The sequence below is a fragment of the Camelus ferus genome, chromosome 27 (genome assembly GCF_009834535.1).
Source record: "Camelus ferus isolate YT-003-E chromosome 27, BCGSAC_Cfer_1.0, whole genome shotgun sequence".
In the NCBI taxonomy this organism is placed as follows: domain Eukaryota; kingdom Metazoa; phylum Chordata; class Mammalia; order Artiodactyla; family Camelidae; genus Camelus; species Camelus ferus.
The window spans coordinates 21,501,555-21,520,763 of record NC_045722.1 but is presented as its reverse complement, the minus strand read 5'-3'; the positions used below and the strand labels follow the sequence as shown (position 1 = coordinate 21,520,763).

The 19,209-nt window shown below is 41.6% G+C and overlaps 1 protein-coding gene across 2 annotated transcripts in view; it reads left to right on the top strand.

Annotated features, from left to right (window-relative positions):
- CERS3 (ceramide synthase 3) overlaps nucleotides 1-19,209 on the top strand; it is an 89,062-nt gene that overhangs the window by 34,877 nt on the left and 34,976 nt on the right. For both annotated transcript variants that reach the window (XM_006182673.3, XM_032468964.1), the window contains exons 3-8: nucleotides 96-213; nucleotides 6,521-6,639; nucleotides 12,019-12,076; nucleotides 13,015-13,065; nucleotides 13,869-13,961; nucleotides 16,693-16,821. In XM_006182673.3, the coding sequence (XP_006182735.1) occupies nucleotides 96-213; nucleotides 6,521-6,639; nucleotides 12,019-12,076; nucleotides 13,015-13,065; nucleotides 13,869-13,961; nucleotides 16,693-16,821 (568 nt within the window). The remainder of the gene's footprint in view (nucleotides 1-95; nucleotides 214-6,520; nucleotides 6,640-12,018; nucleotides 12,077-13,014; nucleotides 13,066-13,868; nucleotides 13,962-16,692; nucleotides 16,822-19,209) is intronic.

Genomic DNA, 19,209 nt, shown 5'->3' with positions numbered 1-19,209 from the left:
TGATCTTTCATTTGGAATCTAAAGTTACAGCTTGAGTTTTTTGGTAACATTGTGGATTCATTGTCAGATTTTGAGCTTCTTTTATATTTTTGTAGGTTTATTGCTTCACCTCTAGCAAAAACATTGGGCATTAAAGAGGAAGTTCGAAAGAAGATTATGCCAAATACCGTCTTAGAGAATTTTTTTAAACATTCCACAAGACAACCATCTCAAGTAAGTACAAACTCTCTGTTTTTGAATTTTAAAATCTTCTTAATGTTTTAATCATCTGTGACTTACCTCAATCTGTGCAAGAAATCTGCTCTAGTTGACCAGCATGTGTTTTGATTCATTTGGATTTTTTCCCTCTGTTGCTAGGTTATACAACATTCCAAGCATAATATAAAATGATAAATAAATATTACAATATAAAATAGCAAACGTTACTAGTTGAACTGCTGTGTTCAACTACAGTATTGAGCACTAACAATCAATGCCGTAATTCGGGTGCAAAGATCAAAATTTAATTTTTAATGGTAGGATATATACGAAGTATACTAATTTAAAAAATTGTTAAGGCAGAGTAGCCCATCTCTGACACTTTTGATGATTATGGCACCATCAATATACACAACACACACTATAAAACTGTCTGTTGAGTGGCTTTCCTGAGCAGGATAATTTATTTTATCTAAGGCCTCAAAACACTCAGAAATATACTGTGCCTCTGCTCGCTGCCCAGAGATGGAACTGTCAGAGAGTCACAGTTCTCGTCTCAGTCTGATATGTACTTGATGAAGTGTTGTAGCACCCTGCATGTTTGCATACCATAGGAAAAGGTTTTAACCTAATAGTTGTAACAAAGAATGGTGTCTAGGCAGGTCTAGTTTCATTATACCGCCATATATAAATGGGAGATGAAATAAAAACTTCTCCAAAAGTTGCACGCCATCTATGATAAAGATACACAGCTCTCATGAGTAATTTTTAAAGTCAAGAGTATATGCTAACACAGTTTTAGGATAGGTAGATTTTTTTAAGGTCCTGAACTTAATTGCTGAATTCATTGCTTCTCCCACGACCATTTCTATCATTGGTCCGGTGGGCTTTCTCCTGCACAAGGAGGCCATGTTGAGATCTGACCACACAGGATGAGGCGTCATGTCCACAATTGCTTGTGGCCAGCCATCACTGCCTCTAACTTCTTCTGCCTTCAGCTTCTGTATTTGACTTTTTCCCTAAAATGAGGACAGCCTGACCAGCTGTCTCCCCATGTTCTTTATCTGCACGTGCTCTAAAAGACTGCAGTTATTCATTGAAATACTGTTGTTACCACTTGGTGATAAGAATGCCTAAGCATCTTGTAAAGTTTTTCAGAGGGGAAATTATTTAGCTGTGTTTATGAAAAGTTGGGACGCTTCTAGAGAGTCTTTACTATCCTTCCCTGTTTCTGTCTGAGAATAACTGACCTTGGCAACGCCGTGTATAAAACGTGAAGGACAGTGCTCGCTGTCAGTTACATGCTGTGCTTGCTGTAGCAAGAGCTTCCAGTCAGCTTTTTTAGAGTATTTAAAACTAAATAGAAAGTTTGGTTCTTATCAGGTTTCCCTGTGATGGAGAGAAATAGCCATATGACAGTTTAAAAAAAAAAAAAAACTACGGAAAGCTGAAAGAGATTTAGAGATTAGATCGTTTTTCCTCTTTATGACTTGAGATGTGGAAACTGACTCAACAGAAGAAATGAGCTGTCCAGGGTCAAGCAGCTGATTAGTGGCTGAATCCAAAGCTGGACCCTGGCCTTTGGCTCCCTATCCAGTGTTGTTTCTACTATGCCCAAGGGACATCTTTACTTGTGAATAGAATGTTAAAAACGTATTGCAAAGGCTGGAGCTGTGTTTGTAAGTAAGTGTTCCAAGTCAATTGGCAGTGTGCTGTAGCTTAATGTAGATATAATTTGGACATCTGCATTAGGTGGAAGAAGAAATGTTATATATCAGCCCCAAAGTATTAGAAAGCTTCATCTACTAAACCAAGACGATGAATGAACAACATCGAGACTCCTAACTTACATTGCTCGTCGATTACAAAATTGAGGCAGTAATTGTATAACAGATCAAGATGACAGTAAGCTGACCAGTAAAATGCCCTCAGATGCAAAGTACCAGAACTTAGGAAGATAGAATATAAGAGAGGAAGGCAAAGTGCATGACTTAATAGTGATTGCAGATGTGGAAATGAAATAATGTCACAGTGCCTCCAACACACGTAACTTGACCAGTGTCATACAGATAGCATTTTGCTTAATTTATAGCTGAGGTAAGACAGGTTGCTGAGAGGGCTGAAAAAAGTTTTGTGCTGGTTGAAGAGATGGGTATTATCTCTAACAAAGTATTTCACACCTGCAATGGCAGGACACTGCTGTGGTGATACAGGTACGTGACACCTGACTTTACTAAAACAGTGAGGACAGGAGTCTGCGGGTGCTTCTTTAGCTGCTTTGGATGGCACCAATAAAAACAAAAACATTCCAGTATATACAGAGTCACTTCCAGGCGGGTCGGCACAGAAAGGTATAACATGGTATTGATGAGGGAGGTCCAAAACACTGTACACGTGAACCGTCGGGGGAAAGTTTTGATCTGTGATTTCTCACACTTCTTTCGTGACTGTATACGTGCAGCTCTGTGCCCACTGTTTGTACAAGTGTGTCTCTCTCTCTGTATGGATATCCCAGTCACAACTTCAAGATGTACTGAGAGAGAACCGTGATAACAGACCAACAGCCCTAACCAGCAGGTCGCTTTTCCTGCTGTCAGTAAAATGAAGTAACAACAGAACTCGTCTAGCCCTTTTCTTCGGCAAAAACACAGTGAGAACCGATACACGACAAACAAGTGTGTAGTTCTGGAGGAGAGCTAAAGAAAACGTGGCACCGGGAGACTGGCACAAAGCAGATTTTGTGGTCCACGGGTGCGTTCCAGTTTGCGAGCTTGTCTCAACCGTAGATTCAAACATTTGTAGAGCAAAAAACTCTCTAGCCCAGTTTATTTTACAGGCGAGACATGTAAGCCAAAGACGGCGAGTGGGTCCTCCGTGGTCCCAGGGGATTGGTTTTTGCGTCAAGGAGCCAGGCCTCGTGGCCTCACTCAGGGCTCTTCCTCCAGGCCACATAACTCCCCCCCTTTACTCTCTGTAGTGTCCGGGCCATACACACAGATTGTGAGGACAGACTGTGTGCTCCAGGCTCTGGCTCTGTTGCAGACTGTGTGTGGAGGTGGACAGGTTAACCCCAGCCTCCCCCTCTGTGAATTGAGTTTGTTAACAACGCTTACCTCACAGGGCTCTTGCGAGGACTGAGTTGAGTACTCAGAATAGTGCCCAGCACACGGTAAAGGTCAGCTGTTGTTATCTGTCGTCTGTGTTTATACTGACTTCTTCAATTATCCCGAGGGAACATCACTTGTTTCCTAATTATGCTTGTTTCTATTCCCTTAACGTCAATTTTCTGTGCATTTTAGGTGTTCAATAAATGCTTCTTTTACATATTAATGAGCAAATACTACTGGAGACTTCTGTTTGCAAGATAATTTCTATCCCAATAATATTGTAGCGTGTGAGGCCAGCATTGCCAAGGCTGAGTTTCAACCAGCTTCCTCTGAGCTCCAAAGCAGAAAAAAACGCTTCAGATCATGTTTGATTGGTATCTTCCAGAAGCATTTATTCAGCAGGTGTCTGTAGAAATGATGGGATAATAAAATTGGATTGTTCTCAGACCTGGGAAGATTCCACTATGGGGAGGACTTTGTTCTGCTGCCTACTGTCTTGCTCTGCAGTGCCCAGAACAGCAGAATAGCCTGGTGCTAGTGAGCAAAGGCTCACTAAATGTTTGTGAATGAATAAAACCTTTCAGTCAAGCTAGACCCCGAGCCATTTTCATCTAAGAGCTCACAGAACACAGGGCCACCACATTTCAGAATACGTCCTGCTGTGGACTAGGCAACAGGATTTGAATTATATCCTCTGTTTGCGGGATCTGTTCATGTTTACAGGTTTTATTGGATGTAAAGGGATAGTTTTTTCTTAAAAGATTTTCAGTCCACGGTCTCTTTCTGGGTTCAGCCATAATCTCCAGCACTGACCTAGCACGTGATAGAATGTTAGACTGAGCGCCCAGATCCTCAAACCACTCCCTTGAGGCAGGAAGCAAACACTCTTGTTGCCGATATATCACTTCCCACAGCGGGTCAGACACAGTGCTCGAGGCAGCAGAACTGGACCTTCCGTTTTCAGTTCCCTGCCATTCCTCCTGCATTCTGTAGCCCCAGGACCTGCTGTGCCCTCTTCCTGCGGTAGGAGTGTGATGACCACCTGCTGCCTGGATTAGTGGACCCAAACCTCCAAATTTGTCCAGCCTGGAGTGCAGGGTCCTCACTACAGGAGAAAAGGGCAAAGTGAACGCTGTCTCCACCTCCACTCTCACTCCTGGTGCTTCATTCTTTACAGGCTGCAAGGTGGGTGGGGGGACTTAACAATGCAAACATCCTGTAATCTACAAGATAAATTCCACCCCACGCCCCCCTTTGTGTGGCCCTAGCCACATCTTTCCTCGTCACTTCTCTGTATGTTTCTACCTTGCGAGGCTTCTTTCTGTTCCTCAGATGCTCCCAGTTCCCCCAGGCTCTCATCTCCAGACCACTTGCTGGTCCTCCTGCCAGGGCACTTTCCTTCTTCATCCTCTCCTTCGTGGGGCATTTTTCAGGGTTCGGTCTAACTGTGACTTCCAGGAACTGCCTACATAAATTTAGGTCCCATGGTACCCCGATTCTCCCCTGTCTCAGCACTCGTCACATTTTATTAGAATGCTATGTCGTATTTTCTGACTTCCTTGCCCGACAGGCTTTATTCTGTGAAGAGGAGGCCCATACCAGTCCCGTTCATTTAGATCTCTGAAGGCAGCACAGTGTCTGCAGAGTAGACACCGATCAATTGTTGCCTACTGAGTCTCGTCAGAGACACAAAAGCAAAAGGAGACAAAACAACAAAAACAGCAGGTGAACCCTTGGCCTATGGAAGAGTAGGTATTAGGGCGATTTACAGAGAAACATGGGCTGTATCTTGTTTTGCTTTGCTTTCTTTCTCTTCAGATTACGTAGCCGGCTGGCAACTCAGTAGATATGTAGAAGCTGCCATTAGCCCTTCGCCTGTCTTCAGCATGAGCGCTCCTTTAGGCATTTTACCTGCTGTTACCCTGCGCACCCGACCAGTTACGTAAACCGTACGCAGTAACATAGCTGATGCCCCACAGCTGGTCACACACGGCTGAGTGTCCAGCCCTCTGGTCCACACCCAGGCTTTGTTTGGCCCTCACAGTCTTGGTCCACGACTGTTTTAAATTCACTTTGAGGTATTGGCCAACATTTTTTTAAAAAACTGGCAATTTCCCATCAAATTCATGGGACTGCACTTTCTGGGGGCCCGCGGCAGTGAGCCAGCTCTGGAGAGCGAGCATGTGCTTTTCTGTTTGCTGCATCCGTATGGCGCCTGCCTGTTTCCTTACAGCTGAGGCAGACGGTCAGTTATCTGCAATTTTATTTTTCTCATAGTACAGTTAGAAATAAACTAAAATATTTCTTGCACTCAACTGGTGTTGCCAAAAAAAAATTGTGGAGCTTATTTCTTTGTGGAAGTGGAAAGTAGTACAGGTGTAACATATAAAACATGCCTGTGTTGAAAGAATACAGCTTAAAACCCCACCTTGAAGCAGACCTGGTCCACCCAGTGATTTCTGTTTCTTGTCTGGCCCGGGGAGAGCTTCACGTTTGTGACCTTTGAGCTAATTCAACCTCTGTATTGTTTTCAATTTAAAATCATAACCTACAACTTTTGCTTCCCAGAAGAGAAGCAATCATCATTATAGTCTGGCAATCCTTATTCCTTAATGATCGGAATTGTTTTGGATTAGTTTGAAATAGGCTGTACATCTGATTAAATGTGAATGTGATGGCCAGCACCTGTTTGAGTTTTCCCTGTACGATCTTTTGGAGCTGCTAGAAAGATCATGCGAAATAACAGAAAGTGCACCAGCCTAATTTCTTATCCTCACTTTGCTACTAATTTTAGGCCTTGGACAAGTTATTAAAAACTCTCAGGGTTCCATGTCCCTCATAGGAAAAATGAAGAGGTTGGATTTGATAGCTATCTTAAACCATACGACTCTACATGGAACCTAGGAGGCCCTGAATAAAATTGGCTGAATGAGTGAGCCACATATGCAACTTGAACATATGAGTTGCTACCAACTTATGGAGATTTGGTCTTTCTTACTAACTCTGAGTTCTGGGAACTGACCGTCTCTCCGTTTTGGGGTGTACGAATGTGATTCCATGAGCAAAAGAGGTAAGTGCGCTGGCTCATGGTCTAATGCAGACTCCTTCCCCTCTTTGGTGCATGAGCTCTCCTAACCCAGTCTCCCTGTCTCTTGACTGCCTGCCAGCCTGACCCTGCTCTTAGGCGCTCATTCATTTGTTTCATCCCCTTTCAGACTGATATTTATGGACTGGCAAAGAAGTGTAACTTGACAGAGCGCCAGGTTGAACGATGGTTTAGGAGTCGGCGGAATCAAGATAAGCCTTGCAGGATGAAGAAATTCCAGGAAGCTTGGTAAGAAGGGTTGTCAAAGGTTTTGAAATGGTGCAGTTTTACGTGGAGCAGGATAGTCATCTCAGAAAGAATCCTGAGATTGGAGCAGAAGAGGGGTTTGAACGCGCTCTGTCACTTACCAGTCAGGAGTTTTATGCTAGTCGTTCATTTACCTTTAGTGCTTCTGTTTCCTTCTCGATGAAACAAGATAAGTTATGAACGCCTTCAGAGGAACAGGAGACATTAGGTATGTATCTTGAAGTGCAGAAAAATCATTAAAACGTCTTAACCGGTGTTTATCTTTTCTAGGGTACAGGTTGGCTCTAGCTCACGCAGTCACATCATAATTATTCTATCACGTTGTAAGAGCAGAGAGTGTCTGAGAGGGCATGGGTCTCCTCCCTCAACACTAATGGAGAGGACTTCTTCCTGTCTCTCTTGGTTCTCGCCCCACCCCTGCCCATGGACGGGGCAGCCACTTCCTCTGGGTTTCCCGAGTGGTTTAGCAGGGGGTCAGAATGGATTTGCCACTCCCTTGGCGGCAAAAACTGACATCCATGTCAAAAAGATGGCCTCGGTCATTGCTCTTATTCTGTTCCTCTTCTTTACATCCAGACAAGTGCACGTCACTTGGGTTGGTTTGATGCCACGTTCTACCTGCCAATAGCATTCCTTCTTTTTGCCTGTTTCTTAAGGTCTTGATGTTGCCTAGTGGCTTTCACCAGCTATTTTTGTCCTGATGGTGAAATGGACAGGGAGCTGGTATAAGACTCTCAAATAAAGAAATGGAGGCTGCGGAAAGCTAAACTTTAACGAATTCCTTTAACTACCCAGGTGTTGCCACGCACTGTCATCCAGCGGTGACACCAGTGATGTTTAGAGGCGCAGACCAAGTCTTCAGAGGGTCTCCAAACAGCCGTTTACGTCTCATCACAGGCTTCCGCTGCCTTTCCGCAGTGGCGGGAGGCGTATGACCTGGTCTCTGCTTTCTAACTGCTTCGCTCAGAGTTTTAGCTCTTGACAGATTGGTTAATGTTGTGTTGCCGCTGCGTCAGCTTGGCCCGAGTGAACCTCTCTGAACCATCACCACAAAACTCTACAAAGTGGAGCTGTTTTCATATCACATCTTCTGTTTTCCTGCGATCATTCATTTGTTCATTCTTTCTAGCAAATGATTCTAATCCTAAATAAAGTCCCCAGGCAGGGACTAACTCTACCTCTGAGCTGAATCATACTCCAGTTAAATTTCTGGTAATTTCTTATACATTATAGTACCTTATAGTTTATAAATAATTTTTTTGTTTAATTCTCCCAGCAACAGTGTGAGGCAGTCAGGGAATGTGAGGTTGGTCCTTTTTAAGAAATGAGAAACTACACGTCATCTAGTTTTAAGGAACTTGCTCAAGGTCACCTGTCTGTTGGGAGGCTGTTCCCCTCAGGTCTTCTGACTCCTTTTCTGATACCCTTCCTGCTCAACTGTACGGCCCCAGCCACCTAATGCTGACCTCTTAGAAGCAGGGAACCTCCTATGTCAAGTAACTGGGTCAGAAGGGCCAACACTGGGAATCTGGTTGTCAGTGAGTCCGCTGAAGTTCAGCCGCAGAGTTCAGGCTTAGAGAATGGAATTTCAAGCTGCCATTATCGGTCTGCAGAGGGTTACGCTGACCATCCTCTCTACACGTGGCACGCCCTACATTGCGTGGAGTTCTAGATTTTAAGAGGGAAGTATGATCACTGGCCTTAAAGTGGCCAACCGAGGAGACGAGACTGTCACTTATGAAACCACAGCATTTAATGTTGTTCCATCCCACCCAGCAGCACGTGGGCCTGTGGTCCATGGTTATGTTCAGATGTGCTCTGGACCTTCAGAGGAGATGGCATCAGTAGGGCTGGATGCGTTAGAGAAAGGAGTTTGAGAGTCAGACACAAACTAGAGCTTGAGGAAGGAACGAGCTGGATTTCCATAAGAAAAGAAAGCATGAGTTGAGGGCAGCATGTTTGAAGGAAGGCAAAGGCAGGAAGAAGGAAATTATACAATGTATTCAGAAGATGGGAGTGAACCCACAAATAAAATTTAAGCTTTATCTTATTCTTTAGCAATATCAAAAATTTCCTGTAAGTCAGATAACTGTTAAAAGTTATTATGGACTAAATAAGGAGATTAAAGTAAAATGCCAAGCTATTTAATTGTGTAGGGACTGCACTGTATTCCCTCAGCTATGGAATGTGCGCAGGAGTCAGCGAGAGGTACCCAGCTCCACTGGAAATCTCAGAAACGTATCTCCCAGCACAGAGCAAACAGATTACTCTCCAGCAGGCAGAAACTCCTCCAAGATATTGGGATGGATTTCTGAGCCCCTCAAATTCAGTGTGTGGTTTCCTTGGTTACTTTCTTTAAGGATGACCCCTAAACACTGTTTCACCAGCCTTCAGGATTTTAATCCATAGTGAATCCTTTATTTTTCAATCAGATTCCGTATTAGCTGATCCCTTTTTAAAATAAGCATTTCCATTGAGGAATGAGAAGCTTAATTAAAAACACCAGGTGATTTCCAAGTACCTGGTGTGCACAGCAGGGCTGCTCCCCTAGTGCTGGAGAGAGGCGTCTGCTCTCCTCCCGCTGGGTGGACTGCCACTTGCCCAGCAGGCCCTGGTGCAGGTCCACCGCCTGCTCCACTCAGTCCCCCGTCCCGTGTTGAGCCCCACGTCTGTCCTGTCAGCTTCTCTCATGTTGCACGAGTCCACTCTGTCCAGTTCCTCCCTCATCCCACCCAGCAGTCTGATCTTCTTTCAACATCACCATCAACTTCTGGATTTTTTTCCCCAAGAGTTTTTGTGCTCTTACAATTTCATTTGTCTCAGCCCTTCCTGGAAAAAAAAAAAAGAAAAAAAAAAGGACGTTTTACTGCCTTAGGTTCATTTGAGGAAAGGAAGACTGCGTTGACAAGAATGTCATCATTCATCTCGTAATTAGTGAAGCCCAGCAGCTCCCAACCTTTTTGGTTTCAGGACCCCTCCCTTTGTTCTCTTAAAAACTATTACAGATCCCAAAGAGCATCTGCTCATGTGTGTTATACCTGTTGACAGAAATTAAAACTGAGACACGTATGAAACGTCAGACCACACAGGCACACGTTTCATCAGCTGCCAGAGCAGCAGCGCCGTCACGGGTCATGTAGCCCCTGGAGAACGCTGCTGCACACTTGAGAAGGGATGAGTGAGGAAAAGGCGAAGAGCGTTTCAGTGTTCTTCTCAGAGTATTTTGATGTCGGGGCCCCTGGCTTTGAGAAGCCCTGGTATAGTGAAGTGGACCTGGTGGGAGTGGTCCCGACGGACGTGAAACTGGGATTGCACTCTTGCACTGGTTATTGCTGTACAGCCTTGGGTGAGTTCTGTAAGCTCTCTCACCCTCAGCACCTTTGAGTGTTCCTCTTACCTACCTGTTAGGGTTGCTGTGAGAACCAAGCAACATCCATAAAAAGGGGCTAATGATAGAGCCTACCTACTTCAGAACTTTGTTCTGAAGAAGAAAATGTGACGTCGCACAGGCGTGCTTAGCACAGGGCCGGGCTCAGGGTCAAGAGGTCAGTCCGTGTTTGAGACACAAGTAATACGAGATGTGCCACCCAGACTCATCTCTTTTTTGTGCTTCTTGTTTGGCCCCCTAGTCAGGGACCAGGGAAATGCTCTCCACATCTAAGTGTGGGGCTTTGCTGGACCAACTATAAAAAAAAAAAAACACACAAGTGTGAACAGGTCTCAACTGGCTCATTTTATAAAATTCCCCTTGGTATTTTTCTGGTTCAACTGTCTGAGGAAGAAAAACTGTCATCCAGCTCAGAGACAGTGACAATATCCAGGCAATACCACTGGACTCAGAGTCCAAAGACCTGTGCTTCTGCCGCAGCTGTGTTACCGCTCAGCCGTGTGAGCTGGGGGTCGGCCCAGCCTTCACGAGCCTGGTTTTCATCTACGAAGTGGGAATATTCCTATATCCCTCTTTCTTATTTATCTTACAGGCATGTTGAGGAAACTACTTTAAGGCATTATACAAACGTAAGGAACAAATATTATTAATACCATTGTTGCTTTGGCAATCATTAGGTAAAATAAGCACTAATTTTTTTAAAAAAGCTTTTACTTTACAAAGTCACAAACATAGACAGTAGAAAGACTAGCTTAATGAACTGTGTGTGATATGTTTCCATCACCAGCTTTAATAATTATCAGCTCAAGGCAATCCTGTGTCATCTCTGCCCCCGTCTACTTCTCTCCCCCTCCACAGATTCCTTTTTTGTATGTGGATGGTTTTTTTTTTTTTCAGTTTCATTGAGATGTATTTGAAATACAGCACTGGATAAATTTAAGCTGTAGAGCATAATGACTTATGAATATTGTGAAATGATTGCCACAATAAATTTAGTTTATCTGTCATCTCACATAGATACATGAAGAAAAAGGGGAAAAAAAAGGCTTTTTTTTCTCATGATGAGAACTTTTAGTACCTAGTCTCTTAGCAGCTGTCAAATATGCCACACAGCAGTGCTAACTACAGTCACCATGTTGTATGTCACATCCCCAGTATTTATTTATCCTATCACTAGAAGTTTGTACCTTTCCATCACCTTCATCCATTTATTATTGAAGACCACTTTCGAAGCAAATATCAGACATTGTATGATTTTGTTTGTAAGTATTTTAGTGGGTATCTCTAAAAGATAAGGACTGTTTTAAATATAACTGCAATACCAGTGTCATACCTTAAAATTTTTATTTAGTAACAGCAAATATCTAATTAGTGTTCAGATTCCCTTGATTGTTTCATAATTTTCTTTGCAGTTTGTTTATTTGAATGAGGATCTAAATAAGACCTACGCGTTATGATTGGCCTTTTAAATCTCTTAATTTAATAAGGTCTTTCGCCATACGTGAGAAAAAAATATTCTTTCAAAGTCTGCTTTTCAGAGAAATGACTGAAGTGTGCTCATAGAGAAACCTTTTTCGGTGGGAATTAAGTTGGTATAAAATGAGTGATTAAATACTACTACTATCAAACCGTTGTTTACTGTGTGTCAGGAGGCAGGCTAGGCATATTAGTAATAGTAACAGCCACCACTTAGTTCATGCTAGGTACTGTGATCAACACCTGTCGTGAATTATCTTCGGTTCTCTTTATATTTTGAGGTAAGTTTTATTATTCCCATTTTACTGATGAAGAAACGAAGGCTCCCTGAGCTAAGTGACTTACCTGAACTTGTAGCCATCTAACAAGTGACAAATTAAGGATATCAATTTAGATCTTTCAGACTCCAGAATATGCATTCTGTCCAAACCACTATGTCAAATGTTTTTCTCCTCAGATGTCAGTCGCCTTTACAAGACTTTTCTTTCTTTTGGCAGCTGGCGTTTTACGTTTTACTTGCTGATCACTATTGCCGGAATTGCATTTCTTTATGATGTGAGTTGTCTTTTTGATATCTTTGATTGGAATTTGTCTTTAATTTTTAAAATTCCTGCCTGTGAATTCCTTGGGATATAATACTTTCAATACAATAACCAGCTTTTAAATCTCTACTCACTGTAATACCTTGAGAAGTAACAACTCCTCAGTCTGTCTTTCAAAGCCTTCATGAAGCCTTTGCATTTGTAAAATTGTTTTTTAAACCTAATCTCTCCCTATTTCCACTCATGCAGCCCGTGCACCAACTAAACGGGACCACTGACAAGCCACTGAACATACCCGGTACATCCTCACTTTTGGGTCTCAGCACATTTTATGCCCTCTGCCAGAAATGCCTTGCCCTCCCCCTCTCTCTACCTGTCAGATTCCATCCGGTCCCATGGCAAAGGCCATTTGTTTATAAAGACTTTTATTACTCACCCATCAGAAATCAAATCTCTCTTTATCATATTCATTTTGCTTTGTCTAAATAATTATTAAATGATTACCTCATTAAGTGATATATAAACTTAATAGAAAATAGAAAAAAAAGATAACTGGTTTTTAGAGACTTCTCTTAAGATTTTTCTTAAGATATTTTATTGCTACAGATTTTTCAAGATATTTTTATTGCTCTAAAAGCAGTAATCTAATTGGTTCAGAAATAATTTCATTAGAAGAGGCACTTGTTTAAAATAAATAATTTCCTCTGTGAGACAGGACTGCTTCTGGCCCCAGATTCACTAGAAGCTGTGAATGTCACAGGGGTGTTGTATGGGAACAAGTATGAACACCTGCAGAGGGAGAGGTGTGCAGCCGGAGCAGCAGGAATGTGACCAACGTGTGTCTTCCTGTGCGTGTTTGGTCCCTATCAGTGACCTCAGGAAGGGCTTATGTCTCTGCTGAAATCAGCTTTTGACTTTCTCTTGGTTCTTTGTTGTTGTTTTTTTTTCCAGAAACCTTGGGTGTATGACCTATGGGAGGTTTGGAACGGCTATCCCAGACAGGTGAGTCCCTGTGGTCTGGTCCCTCCTCTGCTTCAGCAACCAAGCTCCTCACCTTGTCTCCTGAGCTGGGTCTGAGTCTCTTCCTGCTCTCTGGCCACTTCCATGCCCTCCCTTGGCTCTTTCCCTGCTGGAGCTCACTCATACTTGTTCCTTATTCACCCAAACTTGTCTCACTCCTTTCGTTTGCTTATCATTAATATAATTATGCATTTGAGTTTAAATTTACCATCTTACCATTTATATTCTACTTGTACCACCTGACACATTTCCTTTTTTGGTACTCTCTTCTTTCTTTTTTATGGTGCAGTGAAGTTTTTAAGAAGTTATGATTCTGTTTCTTCCCTTATATTAGCTTTTCAGTTATGCATGTTTTTAATTCTGTTAGTAATTATCCTAGAGATTACTGTGTACTTCCAGCAATTATTAGAGTCTAGTACAAATTAAAACTCTTACCTCTTACCAGTCACTGAAAGGTCATCAGCCTACTCCTATCCCATCCTTCAGATATTTAAAACCCGACAGATCGCTACCGTCACTGGTTTATGAATCACTCAAGTTGCCCTTCCCATGGTGTTCCCTGCCTCCTGCATTTCCACGCTGCCATCTGGAACTATGATACTTCTGGCTGAAGAAGGCCCTTTGGTTTGCTTTTTTGGAAATGTTATTGTTTTACCTTCATTTTTTTTTGAAACGATATTTTTTGCTGGGCATAGGCATAAATAGGCATAAACAATAGTTTTAATCCCTAAAATAAGTTGTTTATATGGTGACATTAAAGTAGTGAATACTCTTGCTTTCCTCAGGCCTTGCTGCCATCCCAGTACTGGTACTACGTTTTGGAGATGAGTTTTTATTGGTCTCTCTTATTTAGCCTTGGCTCTGATATCAAGAGGAAGGTAAGTGTCTTATTTATAAAGCTTCTTTATCCAGTTTTTCAAAAATTTTCATCCCCTTGCCCCAAATCTATTCTTTAAATTGTATTTTTGTGTGTGTTTAATTCCACCTCATAGCTTTTTAAACTTTTTTAGCACATAGAATAGTACAGATATGTCCATGCTCTGGTAAGTATTTGTAGTGAAATATTTCTATTTCTGTAGAAACTTTAATTTTGAAGCTCCACTCTTATTCAATACAAAAAGAATTCTCCTTTTTGATATCTTTTTTTTTCCCCTTTGGTTTTGGAATTTAGTGTTCTTCAGTGCAAAGAAGAAAGTGCTAGTAGTTTTAATTCTACTGTCACATCTTTTAGTTGATTACAAACCCCTTTATAGAATTCTTTTGATATATTCAGTGACTTTGAACACATTTTCCTTAATTCATCTAAGATCCTTGTCAGGAAACATTGCTTCAGGCACTATTGGGTTTGCTTTATTTGCAGAGAAACTGAGTCACAGGCATGCTAAGTGCATCCTCTGAAGTCACAAAGTGAGATGTTTTAGGAATTGTTTGGTCTATACTGACTCCTGTTTGCTGGTACAGAAAATATTAGACTCTCAGTATAGTCACAAGGTTTCATGATATATGTTAGCAGTACAGATCAGATGACAAATACTCTTGGCATAAACTTCTATATAAAAGGTCAGTTTGTAGCAAAATTTTATGATAAATAAAATTAAGTTGAATTCAGTATTAAGGAGCTAAAACCAACTTGGCTTGACTAAACGATGTTTGCGTGAGTGATAGAGTACGTTAGCCATCACGAAGGGGCCCAATCTACTGCCGTCAACTGAAGATTTTAAATTTACAGAATCGAAGCATAAAAACATACTGTGAAAAATCTGATAAAAATGAACTCATTTTTCAGAAAATTTAATAAAGGCTATAAATTAACTTGTTAACTTTAATCTGAGACTGTATCACAATATAATTAATTGAGTTATTTTTCTCAAGGGATAGAATTGAAAAGTCATTATTTAGAAGGTCTTCCTAGATACACTCAGGTAGGTTAATCCTGTAATGATCTTATCTTTTTTCCACTTTTGATCCTTTGATTTTTCAGTAGTTTGGTTTCTCTTCATTATTTACAGGTGCATCGGGCACCTTTTCAAGCATGAAATGTAGATATATGTCCCATGTTTGTAAAGACATACCTTTGGAGACATAAACTATCAGGAGGTGGGTGAAGCACAGGCTCAGGTCAGATTGCCCAGGTTTGGGTCCCTGTCTGCACCACTCATTAGCATCTCGAGCTAGTTGGTTGAATTCCCTCTACTTGATCTTCTCATCCGTAGGGTGAAGCTAAAAACAGTTCTTATCTCCTCTGGTGGTTGTGAGGATTAAGCAAGTTAATCCATATAAAGCACTTCCCGGTGTATAGACAGTACTCAGTAAATCAGGCTGTTAGTATCATGTTTACTATTTTCCTTTGGCTACAAGGAAACTGAAATCTTTAAATTCTTAAAAACATTTTAATCAAGATACTCACATCTCATACAATTCATCTATCTAAAGTGCATAATTCAGTGGTTTTGAGTATATTCACAGAATTCTGCAGTCATCACCATGGGCAGTTATATTTCCGTCACCTCGAGTGGAAACTCTGTGCCCTCTCGCAGTCACTCCCCACTTCTCCCAACCTCTGCAGCCCTGGGCAGCCGCTGATCTACTTCTGTCTCCGTGGGTTTGCCTCTTCTGCATGTTTCATTTAAATAGAGTCATACAGTACGTGGGGTTTTGTATCTGGCTTCTTTCACTTGGCATAATGTTTTCAAGGTTCATTCACGTTGTAGCATGTGTCAGTACTCCATTCCTTTTTACTGCTGAATAATAGTCCACCATACAAATATACTACATTTTGTTTATCCATTTATCAATTGATGGATATTTGGGTTGTTTCTACCTTTTTGGCTATTATAAATAAATAATGCCACTATGAACACTCATATACAAATTTTGGCATGAACATGAATTTTTATTTCTCCCAGGTGTTTATCTAGGGATAGAATTGTAGGACTATCTAGTAGTTCTATGTATAAACTTTTGGAGAATTGCCAGACTATTTAACAAAACAGCTACAGCATTTTACATTCTTACCATCAATATGTAAGGATTCCAACACCTCCACATCCTTGCCAACACTTGTTATTGTCTGTCTTTTTTATTACAGCTATCCTGGTAGGTGTGGTATATATTTGCTGATACAGTTATTCCATTTTCATTTGTTACTTATTTTATATGCAGTAACTCTGATTTTAATGGTTGTGTAGTTCTGTTGTATCTGTCTTGTTTCTTTTTTGGAAATAAACATGGAATAAACAATAAATGTAAATGTGCACAGGAATATGCTTGTCTGTGTGTGTGTGTGTGTGTGTGTGTGTGTGTGTATGTGTGTATCCACTGTAGGGGAGTGGGAAGAACAGTGGATGTTAGGACTTAGGTGACAGCTGTTCAGTGCTGTCTCCAAGTTAAGCGACTTCAATGAGGATAAAACTTGCTCTATCTCCCTCACAAGGATTGTGTTTAAGACTTAAATTGAAAGCATTTTACAAATTTCAAAATACACAAATGTAAGTTGTTAGTTTTAAAATTGTTGTTGTTATTATTATTATTATCATTATTATTATCTCTTTCAGTGATTGGGAAATAACTGCATTTGCTCAATGGTATCCATTTCCCCTCATTATGTAGGACTTTCTAGCTCATGTCATCCACCACCTGGCTGCGATTAGTTTGATGAGCTTCTCTTGGTGTGCTAATTATATTCGCAGTGGGACCCTTGTGATGATTGTGCACGATGTGGCTGACTTTTGGCTGGAGGTAAGCGTCTGCCATTAGACAACTAATAATACTGTGTCCTGTGTTTCTGCGACTCGTCACAGGAAGAATTGCCTGTGAGTGATTTAGCAGAGCTCTCCGTCCTGAAAGCACCCAGAGTCTGTAGATGTCTCTAGGTTCCCAGATCCCTCAAGCTCAAAGAAAGGAAAGCTTTCAGTTTTTAGTTTCCAGCCTTCCTTCTCCATGGTGCTCGAGAGAGAGGTTAACTTGTGGGATTCCATTTATGCAAGTTTCATGCAGAGACTAGCTCAGAAAGTAAGCTGAGGTATCCGAAGAAGGAATGGACTCTAATCTTTTAAAAGGAAAACTGTAAGTCCTATGGCATGGTGGAGTCTTAATGCTGGATGGCACCATACGTTCACTTAAGCCGAGGCTGAACACCCACTGGATGCTTGCACTGTCCTGCAGGGATCCTCCCCCAGCTTTAAGGAACGAGAGCTGATGTTTATTTAAGTAACACTGATTTTCTAAGGAAGGAATGTTTCGGAGCAGGGGACATTACAACAAGAGTCTTCCCAATCCCACACCACACAAAATGTGAGGAACAAAACGAAATTAGGATTATTTTCCCTACATATTTCTGTTGTGTGTTTGTTCCTGTTTACCCTGAGGCAGTGGGTCTCTTAACGGCAGCAGCCCTCTCGCTGTACTTAGGGCCACATTTCCCAGGGCCACTTGGCTCACCATTTAAATATACCTATTTATAATGTAATTGTAAAAATTAAAAAACTGGCCCATTTTGCATTCAGAATTGCCTCTTGAAGGGCTTAATAAATGGAATGTAAGTTGATATGGAAGAAATTTAATTTAATTTAATAGGATCTTGTTCTTCTAGATCAGGGTTCAGCAAACTTTTTAGTAAAAGGTGAGGTAAGGTCTCTTGTTACATATTCTTTCCTTGCTGTTGTTTTTTCTTTTCTTTTATATCCCTTTAAAAATGTGAAAACCATTTTTAACTCAAGGGCTGACTGGCTTTAGCCCATAGGCTGAACTGTAATTTGCCCAATCCCATTCTAGACGTAACCAGAAATCATTTGAAGCCATTTAAAGCAACTGACTCTTGTTAAAATACTAGCTGTGGACAGAATTTTCTTTCTTGTATGTGATCGTAATTAGACATCTAAATCAAATTCTAAAGGTCGAGGTTACTGTGTGTGCTTCAGGGCAGCCAATGGCTTAGCAAAAGAGGGATTGTGCCAGTTTTTCCACGTGTTGCCCTCTGAAAGTAGCCATCTCTGTTATAATTACTGCCTTCTCTAATCATATCTCAGTAACCTTGTCTGAAAATTAAAACCACATTGGCCATGACTTAAGAATTTTATGCTGCTCTATGCTTCTGACCCTCTAGTTCGGTTGCCTTTGGTGTGAGTCCACTGTAAAAACTGCTTCATCGTGTTACTGAGAGGGAGAGTGAGATGTTGGGACTGGGAATAAGCACCGTCTCGCTGTCCACCTGTCACTGACATGACATGACATTACTAGGTGACTTGGACAGATCACTTAGTGCTTTCTTTTCTGTCCTCAGCTGTAACATAAGAAGTCATACCTACCCCTTAGGGTATATTGTAATGTTTAGCTCTTTACCGTTTGAAAATATTCTGAGGTCTTTACATTAAAAAAAAAAAACACAGAAGAAAAGTGAGATGTCAAACTCAGGTCCCTTCATGGGTGAACTATGTGAACAGCTTTGTGTTATTAGTGATCATGAATCATTCTTGATTCACAAGTCATGATTTAACTTGAGGTTCAATGAGCAAGGCCAGTGCCTTCCATCAGCTGGTGGAGACAGCGTTATGGAGCGGCTGGAGCCTCTCTGATATCCTCCAGGAGAGCCTGTTCCACAGCTTCCCTGAGTGGTTTGTTTTAGTATTTATCCTCTCAGTCAGGTTCTTACTGAACTCAGACATGGTACAACTCTTGACTCTGTTTAGACCTTCCTAAAGATGGAGACTATTAATCTTCCATGTTCCTCAGGATAGTTGGTGGGTCAATTCTTAGCAAGGAAGAACAGCTTCGGCATCTGTAATTTTTACTCATAAGCAGCCTTTTGCCTTCTTCATGCATCTTCTTGATGCTTTCTAGTATCCTGCACGTTCAAGTTTGGATCCAGGACCCAGCACTTTAAGAGTGTCTTGACTGATCCTTAGCAAAGGAGAGGGGTTACTGTCTGATATCCATGTTTGCATAGCCCAGAATCGGCTGCAAGTGTATTTGCCCAAAAGAGTGCTACTCTGCCCTCGCACGTGGGCTGCCTTCACGCCTGTGCACATCTCTAGCTACCCACCCTGGCCTGACCTCTGACCCTTGAAACAGCTCCCCACTCCATTCCAAGCCCTCTAAACTTCTGGCACCACCTGGCATGCTAGCCTT